The following is a 21,873-nucleotide window of genomic DNA, read 5'->3' as shown; positions in this document are numbered from 1 at the left end:
TGGTTTGATCCTAAATTTCATTATTGACTTCTTGAGTAGCTGTTACTATACTGATGCAAAATCTTTAATAGTTACATAATGAAATGTGTGGTATGAATTCATAGTGTTTGTAATTAAACTTTTGATTCAAGAAATGTAAGCTATAGCTATGCGAGCCACTGTTGAATACTACATTTTTGTTTTTGTGTATATGCTGGTATTCTTAGATAATTGCTTAACGGAAATAATACTTTGATGCAGAGTTTTCAGTATTTCACCTGTTAGTAGTTAATACCACAAAAATGATATTAAAATTTGGTTGCTACAAAGGTTTAGAATTACATTTTATTCTAATTAGAACCATCTTAAGTTCATACAGCTTATATGGAATCATAGGATCATAGCTATAGAGTTGGAAGAGGAATCAGAGTCCATCTAATCTATTCCCCCTCATTATATACATAAGGAAACTGAGGAGAAGTGAAGTGACTTGCTCAAGAATAACAGATAGTAAGTAGCAGAGCTTGGATCTGCCCCTAGACCTTCAGACCCCAAATACAGTGCTCTTTACATTATTTCACACTGACTTGTCCTTTAGACAAGGAATTTTTTAAACTGTAGCCTGTTATTATGGGGTATCTCCTTGTTGGGCCACCCTTTGAAAAGTACTTGCTTTCTGTTTAATATAAATAATTTTGGAACAGTTACTTATGTCCATGTAGATTATACAGGCTAGACAGTAAAAGAAGAGTAATAATCATAAAACATTTTAATTTTAAAAACTTAATTTTATTAGTACTTTCTGAACAAAGTGTGGTATATTGTGTCATCTGAGAAACTTTTGCTTGAAATAAAAGTAAATGCATTAAATTATTCAGTTTACTGGAAATGTATAAAATAGTGATTTCATATTATGAAAAGGAACTCTGAGATAGACTTTCTTAATTTTCCAGAACACTAGTGTATAATTTAGTAGCTCCCCAAACTTGTTCCTAGCAATGCTACTTTTTTAGTTGACAAGGAAATAATTGAAGAATTTAGTTTTGTCTTCTAGTAGCTAATAACCACATAATTTAGAAAGTTATAGCATCTAAGAAATTTCCTACTTTCCAAAACATAATATAAAAATAGATTTTCGTGCTGTTTTTATGCACATTGACATCTATCCTTAGCTCTTAGCAGTTACTAAGAATAGTCAAATAACCATTAAACATAATTAGCTATTAAAATAAGATACAGAAGTATAGGGTAGCTTTAACAAAATAAATGAAAGCAAAATATAAACTATTTTATAACTAAAGTATGTTACCTTACAGATTGGGTGTGAGAAAAATCTATCTCCAGGACAAAAAGAACAACATGAGAGGTAAAATCACTCCAAATTTCATGAAAGATATCCTTGTTATTTAATTTATCACATCTTTTACTTAACTTATATACCATTATTTGTCTTTGAAATAAATTTTAAAATCTTACCCATATATACTTATTATTTGAACATTTTTCTAATCTATTTCAACAGTTGTTTGTCCATATTTTATATGTCCCAAATCATAGTGAGAAGCTAAATGACATTTTTGTAGATGAAAAAATAGTTGCCTATAATAAAAGATAACAAATAGGTTACCATTCTTAATTACATTTAATGAAAATTCAGCTTTTTTCGTGAACATGTAGTCAGTGGGTATTTTTTAACCACTATAGTTCAAAAAATTGTATAACTTGCTTTTTTCATTACATTTTAGTATGGTGACTTAATATAGTATAAAATTTATAAGTGGGTATGACTTAGTTTCTTACATTTTTTCTTCTTTTTATGCTAGTGATTTTTCATATCCAAACTTCAGTACACCTGCCACCAATGGGCTGCCTTCAGGAGTAGGTGGGGGTGGCAAGATGAGACGGGAAAGAACACGCTTTGTGCCTAAACTTCCTGATGAGGAAGAGGTAAGATCGATCTCTTCCCCTACCCCATTCCTTCCTCCCCTTTCTCTAAAAATGTGTGAGAAAAATGAAATTGACACTTGTTTGATGCTATAATATGAAATTACATGTTTTAGTAACTTAAGGAAGTACTTTTAAAATGCATCATACATGAAATTTAAGTTATTCCTAGTTAAACGTTTTTCATGAGAGTTTTCTTTTTCAATAATCTAGGCAGAGAAAATGATTTGGCAGGCTTTTGTTTAACGTGTTATTACTATACAGGACTTCTAGGGCCAATCCTTCCTGTCTGGTTTCTTACCTTGTCATTTCACCAAAGCTACTCTCTCCAAAGTTACCAGTGTTCACTTTGTCAAATCCTGTGGCCTTTTCTCAATCCTTTTTTATTCAATCTCTGTGCAGCCTGTACATTTTTTAAACATACCTTTTTTTTTTAAAGTCACATTTTAAGTTCCTTTCTTCTGTCTCACTCCCTCACTCTGCAGTAGAGAAGGCTACCATTTGGCAAAGAGGGGTGTGTGTTTGTGTTTAAAATTATACAATGCATATTTCTTTTTATCAGTTCTTTTGCTAAAATTAGCCATTCATAGTTATTCTTTAAACAATATTGCTGTTGCTGTATATAATATCCTCTTATTTCTCTTTTGCTCTTCCTAATTTCATGCAAATCTTTACATGTTTTTCTAAAATCAAACCTGTTCATCATTTCTTACAATCATATACTATAAACTTGTTTGACGATTCCTCAATTGATGGGTGTCTACTAAAATTTCACTTCTTAGCCACCACAAAAAGACCTGTTATAAATATTTTAGAACATACTGGTTGTTTTTCTTTTTCTCTTATCACCTTGGGAAACAGATCTAATAGTGGTAAAAAAAAATGATTTCCAAATTTTCTCCTCCCTCTCACCTCTTCCTCACCCATTGAGAAAGCAAAGCGATGATACCCATTATATATGTGAAATCATGCAAAACATTTCCATATTAGCTATGTTGTCCCCTTCCTCTCCAAGAAACCACAATAAAAAACAAGAAATATAATGAATGTGAAAAAAATATTCTTTAATCTGAGCTGAAGCCATCAATTCTTTGGAGATGGATAGCATTTTTCATTATGGGTCCTTCGGAATTGTCTTAGATCATTGTTTTGATCAGAGTAGCTAAATCTTTTATAGTTGGTCATTGTTGCAAAATTGCTGCTATTTTGTGCAATGTTTGCATAAATTTATATGTCTTTATGTTTTTTTCTGAAAGTATCTTCATCATTCCTTATAGCACAATAGTTTTCAAACACTGTCATATACCATATCTCATTCAGCTGTCCTCCCAATCAAAGAACATTCCCTATTTCCTGGTTTTTGATCTCTGAGATACTGACCTATTAGTGGTATTTCTGTGTGTAAAACAGTTTTATAGCCCTTGGGCTATAGTTCTAAATTGTTCTCAAATGGTTGGACAAGTTCACAACCCTGCCAACATGTACTAGTGTACTTTTCCACATCCCCTCCAGCCATCTTTTTCCTTTTTGGTCATGTAAGCCAATCTGATAGATTTCCTCTTGAAGTTGCTCTCATTTTTGCTTATATTTAATCACTTTTAGTCTTGATTCTTCCTCTTAATAGCTATGTTCCCTTGGATAAAGTGAACACTTTTTGAGTTGTTTCCTCGTCTATAGATTTAAGACATTTGTTCAGCTTCTCTCATAATATGAATTAAATATAAAAATTTGTCTTATTTTATGAAATACTATACAAATATAAATTACTTTAACAACAATCTTCTCCCAAATTCCACTTTAGGAGTTTGTACCATATATTCAGACTATTTTAGATTTAATATAAATAAAAGGGTGGCTTTAATATAAAACAATTGAATTCTATATCATTTTAGGAAGTAGAGGCACCAGTACTACCAAAAATATCTCTGCCAATTACTTCTACTTCATTGCCTGTCTTCAGTTTTTGCTCTCCTTTGAGTACCTCTTCCTCTCTGTCACCTATCAATGCTACACAGACATTGTCCAATAAGGTAAGTTACAAAAATATATTTTATAATTCTTTGCTTTGTTGTAGTATAAATGCAATCTGTTTTTCATTTTGAGACTAGAGGGGTTGAAAGCCGAGAATATAACTTTTATTGATTGTATTTGAGGTTTTATGTCATGTGGAAATAATTTTTTTTTTTAATCCTTACCTTTTCTCTTAGGTTCTAAGGCAGAAGAGCAGTTAGGGCTGGGCAATGGGGGTTAAATGACTTGCTCTGGGTCACATAGCTAGGAAGTGTCTGAGGCCACATTTGAACCCAGGACCTCCTGACTCTAGGGCTGATTCTCAATCCACTGAGCCACTTAGCTGCCCCCTAGTCCACTTGAAAGTAAAGACCTTGCTTGCTGGGTTTTGATTACTGCTTCTTGGTAGGCTTTTTTTTTTCCTCACAACGTTGTCATTTTCTATCAGTAAATGAATGCTTTGCTTCCAACTATAAATACTCACTATTGTAAGGTTTCATATCGTGATCATATTTAATATCACAGTGTCACATTTTTAAAAGTGATTTAAAATTTACTTCTAAACTCAAAGGAACTGTGATATGTTTAACTTTCCATATTCTCTTTAATTCTTTGCAATTGTATAATTATTTTCTGTGTATCTTTTTTTTCAAATTTCTATACTTTGAAAAACTAGATACAAGCAGCCTCTCCAAATAAGACTGGCAGTCCTGTGTTCAGATTTTCATCTCCAATTGTAAAATCTACTGAGGCAGACATACTACCTCCTACATCTGTAAGTAGTAATGATTATTTTATGGTCACTTGCAGAAATTCAAAGGGGATACATGTTTAATCTTATGATAGTTTTAAAAACACTTCACCTAGATTATATAATTCTAGGTTTTATATTTTGTTAAAACTATACCTAAACTTTCTCTACAGATTGGATTTACATTTAGTGTGCCTGTTGTGAAATCATCAGAAATTTCTGTCTGCAGTAATATTTCAGGATCAACAATAAGCTCAGGTAAGCAGGAAAAAAATGCATCAAATTCAGAATAGGTTTACATCTGTACCTATTATTTTATATAGTTTTTACCTTGAAGACAGTATAGAGTATCTTGAAAGAATAGTGGTTCCATTTATTGCATTCTTTTTTTTTCCTCCCAGCTTTGGTCTCTACTAAAGTATTTCTATAATGTTTTTGTGTGTATTTGAAGGTGATCTTGAGTTCTTAAAGACTGTACTAGAGAATATAAACTGACAAGATCTACCAAATTAAAAAGATATTTTTAAAAAGTGGACCAAGTGATAGTATAACTATTGTCCAAAGATCAGCCTAGCCAAGTTTTGAGAAGCTTATTACTACACTCACTACACTATACTCACACATATAGAGTAATAAGTTATTTCAATAATAACAAATTATTTCCCATGAATTACAACCAGGTTTGTGAGCCATGTCAATAAAAGTGAGGGAGTATCCATAATGAAAAAATTATAGATCTTTTAAGTAAGACTTTTATTGAAATTGTCCATTCGTTGTGAGAACTTTTACTTCTAACTAGAATCCTAATATCAAAAGTATATTGCAACATCCTATTTGTATTACTTACATTTCTGTTTTATTAAATATGTTTTATCATAGAATTGGATTATTTTATAGATAGTGAACTTGTGCTTGGGGAGATTAAATGAGTTGCCCCCGGTCACACATGTAGCAAAACTGAGGGTCTAATAATGATTCTCTTGACTCCAGATATACTATTTTTTTTTTTTTTGCTATTCTGTTAGTGATAACTGCTTGGTGTGAATAAATCTGTTTGTATAGATAGTAACTTAGCTATGCCTGTATAATTAATTTTGAATTAGTAGAGCAGTGTGCTGAGTGCTAGGGATATAAAGAAAGACAAAACCATGGTCTTTTCCCTCAAAGAGTTCACATTTTGAGTGGGGGAAAGACAGCATGCAATTGATGTACACACACAATACAGTAAACAGAAGGCAGTCTCAGAGGATAAGCACTTAGAACTGAGGAAGTTTAGTAGCAAATGAAATTTGAGTGTTTTGTATAGGATGCCTAGAGGAGACATGAGAGGAGAACATTTTAGGCATGGAACACAGCCAATAGAAAGACATGGAATATCAAGCAAGAAGGTAAACATAGCTAGATAGCACTGGAGAGGATTAACCTGTGAAAGGACAGGTAGGCTGTAGGTAGCAGTGGGACAAAACAGATAATTTTATCTTTCATACTAGAAGTAATGGGGAATCACTAGGATTTCATTGAATAAAGGGTTAAGTGGGAGAGTAGAAATAGTGGGTGGCATTATCAGAACTACATATTAGAAAAATCACTTTGCTATAACTAAATAGAAAATAGACTGAAGTCCAGAGAAAAGTGAGGCAGGGGAACAACCAGAAGGCAATTACAGTAAAGTGGTAGTGAGTAAACAAAAAGGTACATATAAAAGAGATGTTGTGAAGAAAGAAACAAATACATTTGATAGTAAGTAGATCTGATATGTGGAGTGAGGAGTTGAGGATGACTTTGAGATTGTTTTACTGGGAGGACAGTGATACCTTTAAAAGGAAAAGAAAAGTTAAGAAGAAGGGGAACTTTGAGAGAAAAAAATAATTACTTTTTGGATGTTCAGAGTTTTGAGATGCCTCTGAGTCATCCAATTTGACATGTCCAGAAGACAGTTAGTGATATAATACAAGGAGAGGCTAGGACTGGATGCACAGATCTAGGCCTTCTGCATAGAAATGATCATTTAATTCATTGCATCTAGTGAGATTACTGAGTGAGATATAGAGGAAGAAGAGAAGGGGGCCTATTCAGAAACTTTGGGAAAACCCACAGTGGGAGGAAAGTAGAGGAATATCCAGCAGAGTAGAATGAGAATAGTAAGATAGGAGGAAAACCAGGAGAAACTAGTGACAAAATAACTTATAGAGGACAAAATATCCAAAAGAATTGTAATCAACGGTGTCTGATCAAAAAGAATATGGGATAAGAAAGAACATCTTAAATTTGTCCGTTAAGAGACTATTGGTAACTGAATAGTATGCCCACATATTTGTTATATTTTTCTTTTATTTAATTTTCTTTTTTTCACATCCATGCAGCAAATTGCACATATTGCTAATATACTCCTAATTATTGATTTTTTTTTAATCTGGAAGAAGAACAAATAGTATTAAATGCACTAATGGAATATTAGGTCAGTAAGAAAATATTTTCATGATTTAGTGAAATACCAGTTAGTATCATCAGTAACAGAAGAATTGATAATAACCCACTCTTTTTTGGGGGGTGGGGCAAACTACTCTTTCTTGATTTGCTACTCTATAGAAAATCTACATTAAGAATTTTTTTAGCCTTCTTAGGTACCTAGAATATTATTTTTTAAAATGAGAACCAAAACTTTATCATATATGCCAAATTTATTTTTATTTCTTAATATTTTTTGCCCAGTTATCTATAAAAACAATTTTTTATTCATTTATAAAGTTTTGAATTCCAAATTCTTTTCCACCCTCCCTTGCTCTCCTCTATTATAGATTTTACATGTACAGTCATGTGAAACATTTTCCCATAGTAGTTATTTTGTGGAAGAGATCTCAAAAATAAAAGAAGTAGAAAGTTAAATATAGGAATACATTAAGATTCTTTAAAAAACTGCTAAAAAAAAAGGCAAATGAGGAGGGAGGCTACACACAGTAGATTTTATTTTATTTTTAAACCCTTACAGAAGAGTGGTAAGGGCTAGGCAATGGGGATCAAGTGACTTGCCCAGGGTCACACAGCTAGGAAGTGGCTGAGGCCAGATTTGAACCTAGGACCTCCCGTCTCTAGGGCTGACTCTTAATCCACTGAGCTACCCAGCTGCCCCACATACAGTAGATTTTTAAAAGAACATTTAATTAGAATTATGAAAACCTAAATCCTCCTACCTCTTAGATTTTTAAAAGAATGTTTAATTAGAATTATGGAAACCTAAACCCTCCTACCACTTCTGCTATGTGACCTGTAAGAAGTCTAATCACTGATCCCTGCTTCCCCCCCCCCTCTTATCTGTAAAGATTGGTAGTTAATGGATAAATATCTTAAGATTGTATTCAATCTCAAACTTCCATGAGTTTTTAAGTAAAGTTTTTAAGTTCTTGAGTTTTAAAGTAAACCGTTCATCCCACTTTCCTCACTTAACCCATTTCAATCTATGTTAACATTCTTTGAAATGTAGGATAGCTCAATTACTCCATGTTTTTAAATCTAAGTGGAATGTAATCTTCTTATATTATAAAGACTCCCTTAAGACCATAGTATTTTTAACTACTAGGAGCAAAAAAATAACTTCTAAAACTAGATGACATCAAATTAAAGACTAGTTGTTCCCTAACTTTGGTTTCAAGAATCCTCAAATTGTCTGCTGTGCAATTGTTAAACTTAAGGATTGGTAACCAAAGGAATTAATCTTTCTGGCCATTGACAAAATCTCATTGCAAATTGTTCAGAATATTATAGCAGGAATGATATTTTGTAATATTGTTTCAAGTGTATCACCAATCAGAACATATTGGGACTTGGAGTTTGTTTTTAAGTTCTAATGAAAAGTATTTTCCTGCTGGTTGTTCCATTGGGATTTGACTTGTGTGTTTATACATGTGCCATACTTACATAGTTTCAGTTTTTACAAGCAATTTGATTCTCTGAAGTTACAAGGAAAAAAATACTCATTTTTTTGCCCAATATATACGATTACATACAATTGAAAGTGCTGTGTTTTATAGATACAAACATCTACATATCATTTAAGTTTCAAAATTAATTAAGGACCTATTAAAGCTACACGGATTACCAAATTCATGCCCATATAAAAGAAAACTTCTAGAATATTTCTAATTTGAAGATTGCTTAAGTCATTACCTAATGGATAAGTAAGTTATTAGTCAAAACAACTATATTGCATCAAAATTGGGAAATTTCCCAAATTCTTCAGAATCCTTTATGAAAGTATGTATGAAAAGTATGCCACTGCACCATTTTCACTGTTAGGTTTCTTTTTCCTTATGGCTAGAAGTAGTAGTTTAAGATATATGAAAATAAATGGAGATTAGCCTGGCTGGTGAAGTAGGACATAACTCAATCCCTGTAGCTCTTGACCTTGTACTCAGTGTCCATGGGCTTTTAAAAAAAAAATCTCTTTTGGAATTAGACTTCACAAAAAAAAAAAGGGAGTGACCTCAGATTAGTTTACTATGGTGAGAAATGAGGGGTTCATTGTGGTCCCTCCAATCCCCAAGTATGGGTAAACAAAGATAGAGAGATGATATCCTGGATGCCATATTTACAAATCCAAAGGAGGAGACTAATTCCAAAATACTTACAAGCAAAGCCTTAAAAACACATCTTGTTCACAGGGAGAATTAGAATTCCTAGAAAAAATAATGGAAAAGTTTTCTTTTACAAAAATAGCAAAGAGAGAGCCTTGGAGGAAAATATTAATATTGAAAAACAAATGGGGGCTTTGGAAGACAGATTTGGAAAGAGAATGAATAGCTTAGCAGAGAGGTACCAATGCATACCCGCTTAACAAGACACCCTGAAAATCAGAATGAATCAACAGAAATTAATGTCTTCATGAGAAATATTCAAAGTAAAGAGTTTGGAAAAATGGAAGAAAACAACAAATGGCCTAGAAGATAGATCAAGGAGAGAATTAGGAAACATGACCTAAAAGTCACAACTAAAAAAAAAAAAAAGATCCACAGAAAGGATGTAAAAAACCTATCAGAACAAGAGGGCAGAGGGAAAATAGAAAGATCCATCAGTTTAAAGAAGTCCCAAATTGAATATTCCCAGGAACATTATAGCCAAAATCCAGAATTTCCAGGTTAAAGAAAAATTAGGCCGCCAAATAGAAGGAATTAAAATATTGAGAAACCTCAGTTGGGACCACACAGGATTTAGCAAATAGGAAGGCAGAGAGCATGGAAGTTGATATTAAAATGAAGACTTTCCATGAAGAATAACCTAGCAAAACTTAATATACTCCTATAGAGGAAGCCAAAGTACCTTTATTAAAAATAGAAACATCTAAGAATTTCTATTCAAAGGACCAAGGATAAATAGAAAATTAGAATTACAGCATAGGAATATCATAGAAGAGAAGCATAAAAAGGTAAATACAAGTAAGCAGACAAAAGGAAACTTATAAAGGCATACTATTTATATATTAAGAATAATGGGCTCTTCAGACTCCAGTGTCTTCAATAGTCATAGAGGGAGTCAAATAAGATTGGACTTGGAGTGATTTTGTTGTTTTGGTGTTGAAAAAAGACAGAAATGGAAAAATAGCAGAAAGTGGGGGAAATTATTATCCTTCATAATAATGTGCAAGTAGAAGTCTTCTATGCAAATATGAAATGGGTCAGACTGGCACCATTTATACTACAATTTCTTTGGTCAGGAGTCAGGAGTGTAAAACACACATACATAAATTTGTATAAAGTTTTTGTTCTAGAACTATGGTCAGCTTAATAGGAGGAAGTAGGGAAAATGGGAAAGGAAAGGGTAGATTATGCAGTAGAATTTTATGTTGTTTATAACAAACGCTGGAAACAAAGACTCAGAGTTAGTATAATGGTTTGTAACAAAATCTGAGATAATTTCAACTGAACACAAAAAGAAGGCCCAAATAGCGATCATAATTTCAGACAACAGCAAAATTAGTTCAATCATTTAATGGATGCCAAACTACAAAGGGAATTACTTTGTAGAACTAGAAGAACGAAAATACTTATCAAGGAAAGACTTTTTTTAATGGGAAAGAAGAGGACCCCAATTTCAAACCATACAAAACAATGGTTTTTAAAATTTTTGATGTGAATTTTAAAAGGTAGGTTGATCAGCAGACATAGTAGATACACAACATATAAAATCAGAGAAACCTAGTAGGCTAATGTTTTTAACCCTAAGACTCCAAGTACTACTAAAGACTCACTCTTTGACAAAATCTGCTAGGAAAACTGGACAGAGGCTTGGCAGAAATTAGTGTTAGTTGAATATCTCATACCATATACCAAGAAAAGCTTAACTGTAAGAAAGTCATATCTATAACTAGAGAAACAGGTAAGAAATTAGCTTTTAGTTCTATGGTTAGGGGAAGAGTTCATGACTAAACAAGAGAAGTATTATAGAAAATGGTAATTTTGATTTCTTAAAATGAAAAAAGTTTTTTCATCAGCAAAGCTACTATAACTATAATTGGATAAAAGTTTCATTTCCAAGATATATGAGATACTGGTTCAAAATTACAATAAGATCTGTTTGTGAATTGATAAACAGTTAATCGTATGCACAGATCTCAAAGGAAGAAAGCCAAGCTTACTTATAGTTAAGCCAAAAAGAAAAAAAGTTCTAAATTAGTAATACTTACTTAGAGAACTCTTGAGGTTCCCCATCACACTCTTCAGATTGACAAAAAGTAAAGAAAGAACATCCCAAATGTTGGGAATAGCTGTTAGAAAAGTAGAGTATTGATGGAGATGGGAAATGGTCAACCCATTTCTGGAAAACAATTTGGAACTCTGCCCCCCAAATTACTAAATTGTGTACCCTTTAATATAGCAATATCACCACCTAGGTTTATCCCAGCAACAGGTAAAATGGAGGAAAAAAGTTCTATATCTAGAAAAATATAACAGCTTTTTTTTCCCATAGCAAACACATGGAAGGAAACTAATATAAAGGTGACCATCAATTAAGAAATATATTCTTAAAAATAGAGATGGTTTCCAAGAAACCTGGAAAACATTATAATGAATTGATGCAAAGTGAAGTAGGCAGAATCAGAACAGTTTTACTGTAACATTGCTGTTATAAAAGTGAACAATTCTGAAGTACTCAAGAGTCTTCTTATTGATGGTCACCATTAGTCCAGAGGACCAAGGATAATAAATGCTAAGTCACCTCTTGACAGAGAGGTGATAGATTAATATGTAAAATGAAACAAGCATTTTGGGGCATAACTAATGTGAGGATTTGTTTTTATTGATTATGCTTATTTGTTATAAGAGTTTTGCAAATTTTTCTCTCCAATGTGGGATGATGTGATTACTAAAGGAGAAAAAATGCTTGATTATTGAAAGAGGTTCTCAAAAATGATGTTCAAATAGTATTCATATTGCCTTTTTTCTTAAAATATAATAAATTCCATAATTTAAATTGTTTAAAATGTATAAAAAGTATATCAGATAATTTGCTTTCTTGGGGAAAATAGGATGTAACATTATGAACTGGATTTCTTTTCCATAATTTATTAGTACAGATATGTTAAAAGGGTGGGAAGATTTTAGATAGTGATATTTTTATTCATTTGTTGTTCCATATGAAAACTGACATCCTTTTTTCTAAAGAATATACTTAATGAAACAATTTTAAGTAGACATGTATATAGTAATATTGTCATAAAAATTCTTTTGCAGGGAAGCAAGCTTAGGTTCTCCTTTTTTATTCTCACTATTTGAATCTGAATTGGCTTTCTAATTCCTTATCTCCTACCCATCTCACAAGTGGTTTTGAGGAAAGAGTTATGTAAATGCGACACATATCCAAAGTTCTAGGTTTTTTGGGAAAGTTTAATTATTCAAGATAAGTTTTGAAATATGTTAAATGCATTGAATTGTAGCTGCTTATTGTAGTTTTCATTTTTCACTTGCAGTTAATAATAGTACACTTCAAATTACAGTTAAAGATGCCACCACTTTAAATAGCACAAGCAATAATAAGGAGGATGGTGAAGATTATGAGGGCCCTTTTAGGCCTGCAAAAACCCTGAAAGAAGGAAGTGTACTGGATATTCTGAAAAGTCCTGGTAAGACAATTATTAATTAGTCTAAAGACAATAGCTTTAAATTCAGATCTATCAATACTACATTAACATTAATCACCTATCCTATTCTACATCTTAAAATCATTACTGAGTAGCTTTCAGAAATATTAGACAGTTTGATTTGTGTCTGTTGCAGAAAGATAGAGAAGTCTTTTTGTAGAGAAACCCCAGAATTCAGGAGTAACAAAACTGAGCCTTGAATAGAAAAATGATTTATTTTAGGCTAATTAGTGGAAAGATGGGTTAGGGAGGGAGGTGAGAGGGTTATGAAGGGCTTTGAATTCCAATCAGAGAATTTTGTATTTAATGCTGAAGATTATAGAGACTGAAATTTACTGTGTAGGGTAGTAATAGTTATGATCCTTAAAAGGAGTTTGACCTAACCATTTCCTAGGGAAAGATCAAATGGATAAAGAATGTTATCTAGATTGTAACATGCATATGAATGGACAACATCTAGAGCTTTTCCATGAATATATTTACCTGGTCCTGGCTTTTAGTTGGCCTAGTCATATTATTAGTACCCTCAAATTTGCTCTAGATATGAGCAAAACTATTGTTCTGGCAAGCCAAAAATGATTTTTTTTTTAAACCCTTACCTTCCGTCTTGGAGTCAATACTGTGTATTGGCTCCAAGGCAGAAGAGTGGTAAGGGCTAGGCAATGGGGGTCAAGTGACTTGCCCAGGGTCACACAGCTAGGAAGTGTTTGAGGCCGGATTTGAACCTAGGACCTCCCGTCTCTAGGCCTGGTTCTCAATCCACTGAGCTACCCAGCTGCCCCCCCAAAAATGATTTTTATTTATGTTTTTAAAACAATTTTTTTTGGTATTTAAATGGCAAATACTACTCAGCCTTCAGGCTGTAGGAAAACAGGCATTGAATTCACATAAAAGTTTAGAGTAAAAACAAAACTTGTTTATATATCATAGTCTATTCTGAGAAATTTTTCTGGTGATTACTATGCTTGCTCCTTACATGAATGGTTTGGTTCAGAATTTCAGTCATTAATTTTTCTTTCCTTTTTTTTTCTCTCTTCTGTTGCCTTTTTCACTCTTCCTCACACATGTAATAATAGGCTTCACATCTCCAAAGACTGGTTCTCCTGCTGCTGTACAGCCCACTACAACAAATGTAGAAGTTTATACCAGACCTGCAATAAGTACCTTTTCTTCTAGCGGACCAGGGTTTGGTGAAACTTTGAAACCTGGGACTACTTGGCAATGCGAAACATGCCTAGTACAAAACAAAGTTACAGAGAACAAATGTGTAGCCTGTCAAGCTGCCAAAGCGTCACCAAAAGATACTGCTAAACCAACTGGAACGATGCCACTGAGTAACTCTGTACGATCAACTCTTCCCACAGCAGGGACTTTTGGCTTTGGAGACAAATTTAAACCAGCAGTGGGAACGTGGGATTGTGATACCTGTTTAGTACAAAATAAACCTGAAGCTACAAAATGTGTGGCTTGTGAAACACCAAAGCCTGGGACTGGCGTTAAGCAAACCTTGACATTGCCAGTGACTTCAGAAAATGCAGTAACTATGACTACTTCAACTTCCAGTTGTACTAAAGCTACTGATAACTTGGGATTTGGAGATAAATTCAAAAAACCCAAGGATTCTTGGGAGTGTTTAGTGTGCTGTGTATTGAATAAAGCAGAAGACAGTAAATGTGTGGCCTGTATGTCTGAAAAACCAGGTAAGTTTGTCAATCACTATTAACAGTTTTTAAAATGTTTTTAATAAGATTGCGATTCCCTACCACACTAACAAGGACAGTATCTTTTGTACTTTTAAGATGTCTGTTTTTCTTTTCATATCTCCTAATTTTCTTAACACTATATCAACAGTGTCCCAATGAATTAATAATGATGCTTGGATTTAACTTATTAAAAAAGGTTTCATTCTTGGAAAAAGCCTTTTCCGATGGGTATTTTAATTCCCATTGCTATCTCTTTTAAACATTTCTGGATACAGTATTTTTGGTTTAAAAAAAAGTGGAGGGGGGAGAGCTAGATTGGGTTAATGAATAGAGCCAAACCTAGAGATAGAAGACCTGGATTCAAATCAAGTTTGGAGGCTCGTTTCTAGTGGTAGTTTTTGGGTTGTCTGATACAAATCCCAAGAGACTTAATATAAGTTATTAGTTCTTTTTCTTAGTGATCTCGCTATGAGATAAGATCTATTCTGTCAACACAATTTTTCATTGCTCTTGATTTGATTAGTTTGCTTTAGGTTTTCCTGATCATTTAGGTAGAAGAAATGAAACTGAGGTGGCAGGTGGTCTTTTGGGGAAAGATAGGTTTTATTCATTTAAGACAAATTACTGTTAATGTTTATGGGTTTGGGTAATCATTTAAACATCAGGAAAAATATTTCCTGCTAAAATATTGTTTTCATTGAATCATTAAACCATAATCATTCAGAAGAAGCTGATTTAATGCAAACTTTTCAGATCACAGTTGATAAGAGGTATTCTTAGTTCAGGCAAGATTTGACTTTTCTCTTCAATTTCATGTAGAAACAATGGGGGGGGGGATTTTATTTAATCGGATGATTTAGAATATTTTTCCATGGTTGCAAGACTCATGTTTGTTCCCTCCTCTCTCCCCCTCCCCCTCCTGTATCTGATGCTCAATTCCACTAGGTTTAACATGTGTCACTGATCAAGAACTATTTCCATATTATTAATATATGCACTTGGGTGATATTTTAGAATCTACTTCCCCAGTCCTATCCCCATCGACCCACGTGATCAAGCAGTTGTTTTTCTTCGGTGTTTCTTTTCCCACAGTTCTTCCTCTGGACATGGACGGCATAGAAATAATTTTTGACAATTTTCTGACATTTTGTGATCCAGAATTCCTCCCACCCCCCTCCCTGAGGCAGTAAATAGTCATTAATATAGATTATACCAGTGCTTTCATACAATACCTATTTCTATATTCATGAATTCAGGCAAAATTGTATAGTTTTTATAATGCTATTTAATACTTCTGTGTGTGTATGTATATATATATGTATAATACATATATATATATATCCATCCTTAAAGATACTATTCAAGATGAATTAAACTATTCAGTGGAATTAGGAGTTTACTATCTTAGTGCTTTGGCTATAAATATAAAACAGCTCCTGTTCTCAAGGGGATTGTATTTTCTTAGGATCAGCATGTAAGCAAAGAATTAAATTTTGCAAAGTATACTGCATAATTTTTCTGGCAGTTAAAGAGAGCAAATGTGTTGAGGGGGAAGCAAATTAGGATAGGTTTCCTGTAGGGGCTGAGACCTGAACTGATCCTTTGAAGGACCCAGAGATTCCATAAGACTAGAGATGAGGAGGAAGTGTATTTACTGAATGTGGGACAGCCAGTATAAAGGTCGGGAGATGGGAGATTAAATATCTGGTGTGAACCACAAGCAGGCCAGTATGATTGGAATGGAAGAGTTCATAAATAATATGTGTTAAGCCTAGCAAGATGAGCTAAAAACAAATTGTGAATGAAGGGCTTTAAATGCCAAACAGAAGAGTTTCATCTAGCCACAGGAATGAAACAGTTTTTTTTCCAGAGGGATCAGACTTATTGTGTTTTAAGTTTGTCACTTGGTAGTTATATGGAAGATTGATTGGAAGGAGTGAGTAGGGTACTGGGACCCCAATTAGGCTATTGCAGAAGTACAAGCAATAGGTGATAATGATCTGGACATTGTGGTAATATGACTAGAGAAAAATAGATATGATACATAGTGTGGAGGTAGAATTTTTAAGATGTAGCAACTATTGAGATACATCAAATGAGAGAATTGGAAAAGTCAAGATGACTAAACATAACAAACTGAGTGCCTGAAATAATGGTGATACTCTTAGCAGAGATAGTGAAGTCAGGAAGAAGAGAGAATTTAAACAGTGGTTTTTAGATGCCCATGGAACATCCAATTAGAGATGTCTTATAGTGAAATGAAAAAAAAATTTAGAAAATGTTCCAAGAGTTGGGCATATTTCAACGGAATTTGGTAAGAAATTGTTTCCTCTCGAAATCCTCTAACATGATCTTATGGAATGGAACCTGAGGATAAAGAAAGACTGGTTCTGAAATAGAACAGTTTAGTTTACACTATTTTTCTATGAAATTTTCTAGAGCTTTCAGAACTTTTAGTTCATTAGACAGATTACTTTGAAATGAGACAGAGCAAAGAATCAAAATAGTTTTGTGAATTTTAAAAAATTAACTGAAGTCTTTTGGTTATCTTCGCTTATCTTTCATGAAGGAATATACTGAAAAAATGAACTTCTCTTGAGCAATGAATAAATTACATGGTATGTTACTTGAGTGAGACCATAGCCCTTATAAAGTACATTTTCATCCATGCATAGGATGGTTATGTAGGTTTTATTTTTTTTTAACATTATTTTATTTGGTCATTTTCATACATTATTCATTGGAAACAGAGATCATTTTCTTTTCTTCCCCCCCTCCTCCCGCCACCTCTCCCCTAGCCAACACGTGATTCCATTGGGTATCACATATGTCCTTGCTCCGAACCCATTTCCTTGTTGGTATTTGCATTAAGGTGCTCATTTAGCAACTCTCCTCAGTCATATCTTCTCCACTCCTGTAGTCAAACAGTTGCTTTTCCTCAGTGTTTTTACTCCCAGTTTGTCCTCTGCTTGAGGATGTTTTTTTTTTCCTCATAGATCCCTGCAGATTGTTCAGGGACATTGTATTGCCATTAATGGAGAAGTCCATTATGTTCGATTGAACCACAGAGTATCAGTCTCTGTGTACAAGGTATCCTGGTTCTGCTCCTTTCACTCTGCATCACTTCCTGGAGGTTGTTCCAGTCTCCATGGAATTCCTCCACTTTATTATTCCTTTTAGCACAATAGTATTCTATCCCCAACATATAGCACAATTTGTTCAGCCATTCCCCAATTGAAGGGCATCCCATCATTTTCCAATTTTTTGCCACCACAAAGAGCGCAGCTATGAATATTCTTGTACAAGTCTTTTTCCTTATTATCTCTTTGGGGTACAAACCCAGCAGTGCTATGGCTGGATCAAAGGGCAGACAGTCTTTTATCGCCCTTTGGGCATAGTTCCAGATTGCCCTCCAGAATGGCTGGATCAATTCACAACTCCACCAGCAATGAATTAGTGTTCTCACTTTGCCACATCCCCTCCAGCATTCATTATTTTCCTTTGCTGTCATGTTGGCCAATCTGCTAGGTGTGAGGTGATACCTCAGAGTTGTTTTGATTTGCATCTCTCTGATTACAAGAGATTTAGAACATTTTTTCATGTGCTTATTAATAGTTTTGATTTCTTTAACTGAAAACTGCCTATTCATGTCCCTTGCCCATTTTTCAATTGGAGAATGGCTTGATTTTTTTGTTCAACTGGTTTAACTCTTTATAAATTTGAGTAATTAGACCTTTGTCAGAGGTTTTGGTTATGAAGATTGTTTCCCAACTTGTTGCCTCCCTTCTAATTTTAGTTACATCGGTTTTGTTTGTACAGAAACTTTTTAATTTGATGTAGTCAAAATTATTTATTTTACATTTTGTGACTCTTTCTAAGTCTTGCTTGGTTTTAAAATCTTTCCCTTCCCAAAGGTCTGACATGTATACTATTCTGTGTTCACCTAATTTACTTATAATTTCCTTCTTTATGTTCAGGTCATTCACCCATTCTGAGTTTATCTTGGTATAGGGTGTGAGGTGTTGATCCAAACCTAATCTCTCTCACACTGTCTTCTTATTTTCCCAGCAGTTTTTATCAAATAGTGGTTTTTTGTCCCAAAAGCTGGGATCTTTGGGTCTGTCATAGACTGTCTTGCTGAGGTCATTTATGCCAAGTCTATTCCACTGATCCTCCTTTCTGTCTCTTAGCCAGTACCAAATTGTTTTGATGACCACTGCTTTGTAATATCGTTTGAGATCTGGGACTGCAAGGCCACCTTCCTTTCTATTTTTTTTTCATTATTTCCCTGGATATCCTTGATCCTTTATTCTTCCAAATGAACTTTGTTATGGTTTTCTCTAATTCAGTAAAAACGTTTTTTGGAAGTTCAATGGGCATAGCACTAAATAGATAAGTTTGGGTAGGATGGTCATTTTTATTATGTTAGCTTGTTCCACCCATGAGTAATCAATGTTTTTACAATTGTTTAGATCTAGTTTTAGTTGTGTGGAGAGTGTTTTATAGTTGTGTTCATATAGTTCCTGTGTTTGTCTTGGGAGGTAGATTCCTAGGTATTTTACTTTGTCTAAGGTGATTTTGAATGGGATTTCTCATTCTAATTCTTGCTGCTGAGATGTGTTGGAGATATATAGAAATGCTGATGACTTATGCGGGTTTATTTTGTATCCTGCAACTTTGCTAAAGTTCTTGATTATTTTGACTAGCTTTTTGGTTGATTCTCTAGGTTGATTCTTTAAGTAAATCATCATATCATCCGCAAAGAGTGACAGCTTGGTCTCCTCATTGCCAATTTTAATACCTTCAATTCCTTTTTCTTCTCTAATTGCTACTGCTAGTATTTCTAGTACAATATTAAATAGTAAAGGTGATAATGGGCATCCTTGTTTTACTCTTGATCTTATTGGGAAGGCTTCGCATTTATCCCCATTGCAGATGATGTTTGCTGATGGTTTTAGATATTTTTTATTATTTTTAGGAAAGGCCCTTCTATTCCTATACTTTCTAGTGTTTTCAATAGGAATGGGTGTTGTATTTTTGGTTATGTATATTTTATAGTCGCATAGGGTGTAAAGCTTATTTTCCAGGAATTCTTCTGTGCACATGACAAGAGAATAGAAAAAGGGCTTGGAACTCTATAATTTGTTGGGCAGAGAAATCTTTCTTCTACAGTGATCATTTTTCCTTTCAAGGCACACTGCATGTTACATTAATCTTTTTCCTTTCTCTGCATTTCCCCACCATCCCTCTAATGCATCTCAACTGACAAGAATTCAGAATTGGCCTTTTTGTCTTGCCATCACTGTGTAAATGCATCATTTTCTGCTTTGACTAGAACTATGCTCGGGGCAGCAGTTTTTTTTCATTTTAATTATTAATTTCATGAATACCTCCCTTAACCCCCACCAACACCACCACCATAACCCCTTCCCCCATTTTTTTGTGTACAGAGTAGAACGAGTAAGGAATACTTAATACTAACTTCCATTACGTCAACTTCAAAAAAGACCAAGTAACATTCAACATGTTATGCTTTCAGACCATATCCATTTCCTTCTGAATTCTCTCAGTTCTCTCTTGCATGTTTTTTAAAACTCATTTATTGCTTGGGTGGGGTGTGACTTTGGCTAAATGCCTTCTCCCTCCCAAATCACTTCCTCAACAAATGCAAAAAGAAAAACAATCTTTATAATAAATATGTATAGTCAAGAACTAATCTGTATATTTGCCAAATCCCAAAATGTCAGGAAGTAGGGAGCGTATTTATCAATCCTCTGGAACCATTATTGGTCTTTGTATTCATCAGAGTTCTTAAGTCTTTGAAAGTTGTTTTTCTTTACATTTTAATACATCAGTTGATTTTTGGTTCTGCTCATTTTAACTCTTGTCAGTTCATATAATTTTTCTGAAACCATTCCTTTTGTCATTTTTTATGGTAGAATTATTCATTACAATTATATTATTTAGCCATTCCCTAATTGAGAGGCACCTTTTTGTATGGCATCTTGGCTACAACAAAATGCTGCTGTAAATGTTTTTTTAATGTATGATTCTTTTTCTTTTTTTCTTTCATTTCTTTGGGAGTGTGGGACTGGTAGTGGCATTGATAGGTTATATGGCACTTACAGGTTAGTGACTTGGGGGTTAGGATAATAGTTCCAAATTGCTTTCTCTAGGCCACTGGTCTAAAAGAGCTACTTCACATTGCTGCCTTGTACTTATCTTTCTGTAGTTCCTTTAACAATAGTCATTTACATCTTATCTTTGCCAATTTGATGGAATCTGAATTGTTTTTATTTATAGCATATTTGTTATAGCTATTGATAGCTTGGATGTTTTCCTTTCCAAATAGCTTTTTTACCATTTGGAAATAGTTCTCACTCTTACATATTTTAATCAGTTCTTTATTTATCTGTCATATCCAGTCTATCAGAGCAGCTTGTTGCATTGTATTTTTCAGGACAGTCTAGTTTTAAAGAGCAGTTTTCATGATCAGATTGGAATATTTAGTGTGCAAAGGGGTTCTGACTTAAAATTTTCCGAGTTTTTTGGAGTAAGAAGAGTTACCATTTCAGTATCTTTGAATTGTTTTATTTAAAGAGAAAATATTTATCTATATTTGTATATGTAGTTGATTAAAATACCAACTTAGTCTTTAGCAACACATCAATAAATCAAACTATTATCCTTTCCACATTTTCTCATTCTAATAGGCAATTTAATACAGTGTTGTAAGCTCCTCTGTGGAAGGCAGTTATACCAGGTCCTAGATGTCTATAATGTCTTATATTTTACATTTGTTAAGTGTATTCTCTGTTCATGGCAACTCACAGTCTTAAGATTGGGTTTAAAATTATTTGATCATTGGCTTTACACCTGGAACTGACTTTAAAGATCAATTTGTCCTACCTCTTCTTCACTTTATAGATGAGGAAAACAGAAGCCTTAAAAAGTGACTTGTGTAAATTTACATAAATAGCAAAAGAGCTGGGATTTGAACTCAGACTCTATATCAGTGTTCTGTTCACTGTAGCATGTCTATTTTTTCCGTTTTAGTTCAGATAAAGCAGAAAGGTAGAGGTTATCCTCTGCTGTAACATTGAGAGGAGTAGGGAAATTATTGTATGCAAATTCTGAATACTTACTCAGTAGGAGAGTACCAAAACTTATACAGCTAAAGTATCAGATGTAAATTTAGGAGAGAGGCCATTAGTGGGGAATCATGAACTTTTCAAATAAAGATAGCAAATAAGCTGAACCCTGAAGGAAATAGGGCATTTACCAGATGAAAGTAAAGAAGGAATGTTTTTTAGACATGGAATAATATAATACAACCAATTTCAAAAGCAGACAGG

The 21,873-nt window shown here is 33.6% G+C and overlaps 1 protein-coding gene across 2 annotated transcripts in view; it reads left to right on the top strand.

Annotated features, from left to right (window-relative positions):
* The window catches only part of NUP153 (nucleoporin 153), a 70,518-nt gene that overhangs the window by 36,914 nt on the left and 11,731 nt on the right, over positions 1 to 21,873 (top strand). Inside the window, exons 10-16 of one of the 2 annotated variants that reach the window (XM_056823477.1) lie at positions 1,296 to 1,345; positions 1,803 to 1,926; positions 3,816 to 3,953; positions 4,610 to 4,708; positions 4,858 to 4,942; positions 12,672 to 12,797; positions 13,892 to 14,515. In XM_056823477.1, coding sequence (XP_056679455.1) covers positions 1,296 to 1,345; positions 1,803 to 1,926; positions 3,816 to 3,953; positions 4,610 to 4,708; positions 4,858 to 4,942; positions 12,672 to 12,797; positions 13,892 to 14,515 — 1,246 coding nt within the window. Of the gene's footprint in view, positions 1 to 1,295; positions 1,346 to 1,802; positions 1,927 to 3,815; positions 3,954 to 4,609; positions 4,709 to 4,857; positions 4,943 to 12,644; positions 12,798 to 13,891; positions 14,516 to 21,873 lie in introns of both variants that reach the window. The other variant, XM_056823476.1, reaches the window with a different exon arrangement.

This window comes from Monodelphis domestica, chromosome 3 (genome assembly GCF_027887165.1).
Source record: "Monodelphis domestica isolate mMonDom1 chromosome 3, mMonDom1.pri, whole genome shotgun sequence".
Lineage (NCBI taxonomy): Eukaryota > Metazoa > Chordata > Mammalia > Didelphimorphia > Didelphidae > Monodelphis > Monodelphis domestica.
Note: the sequence above shows the minus strand (reverse complement) of the source record. Positions and strands in the feature narration are given on the sequence as shown.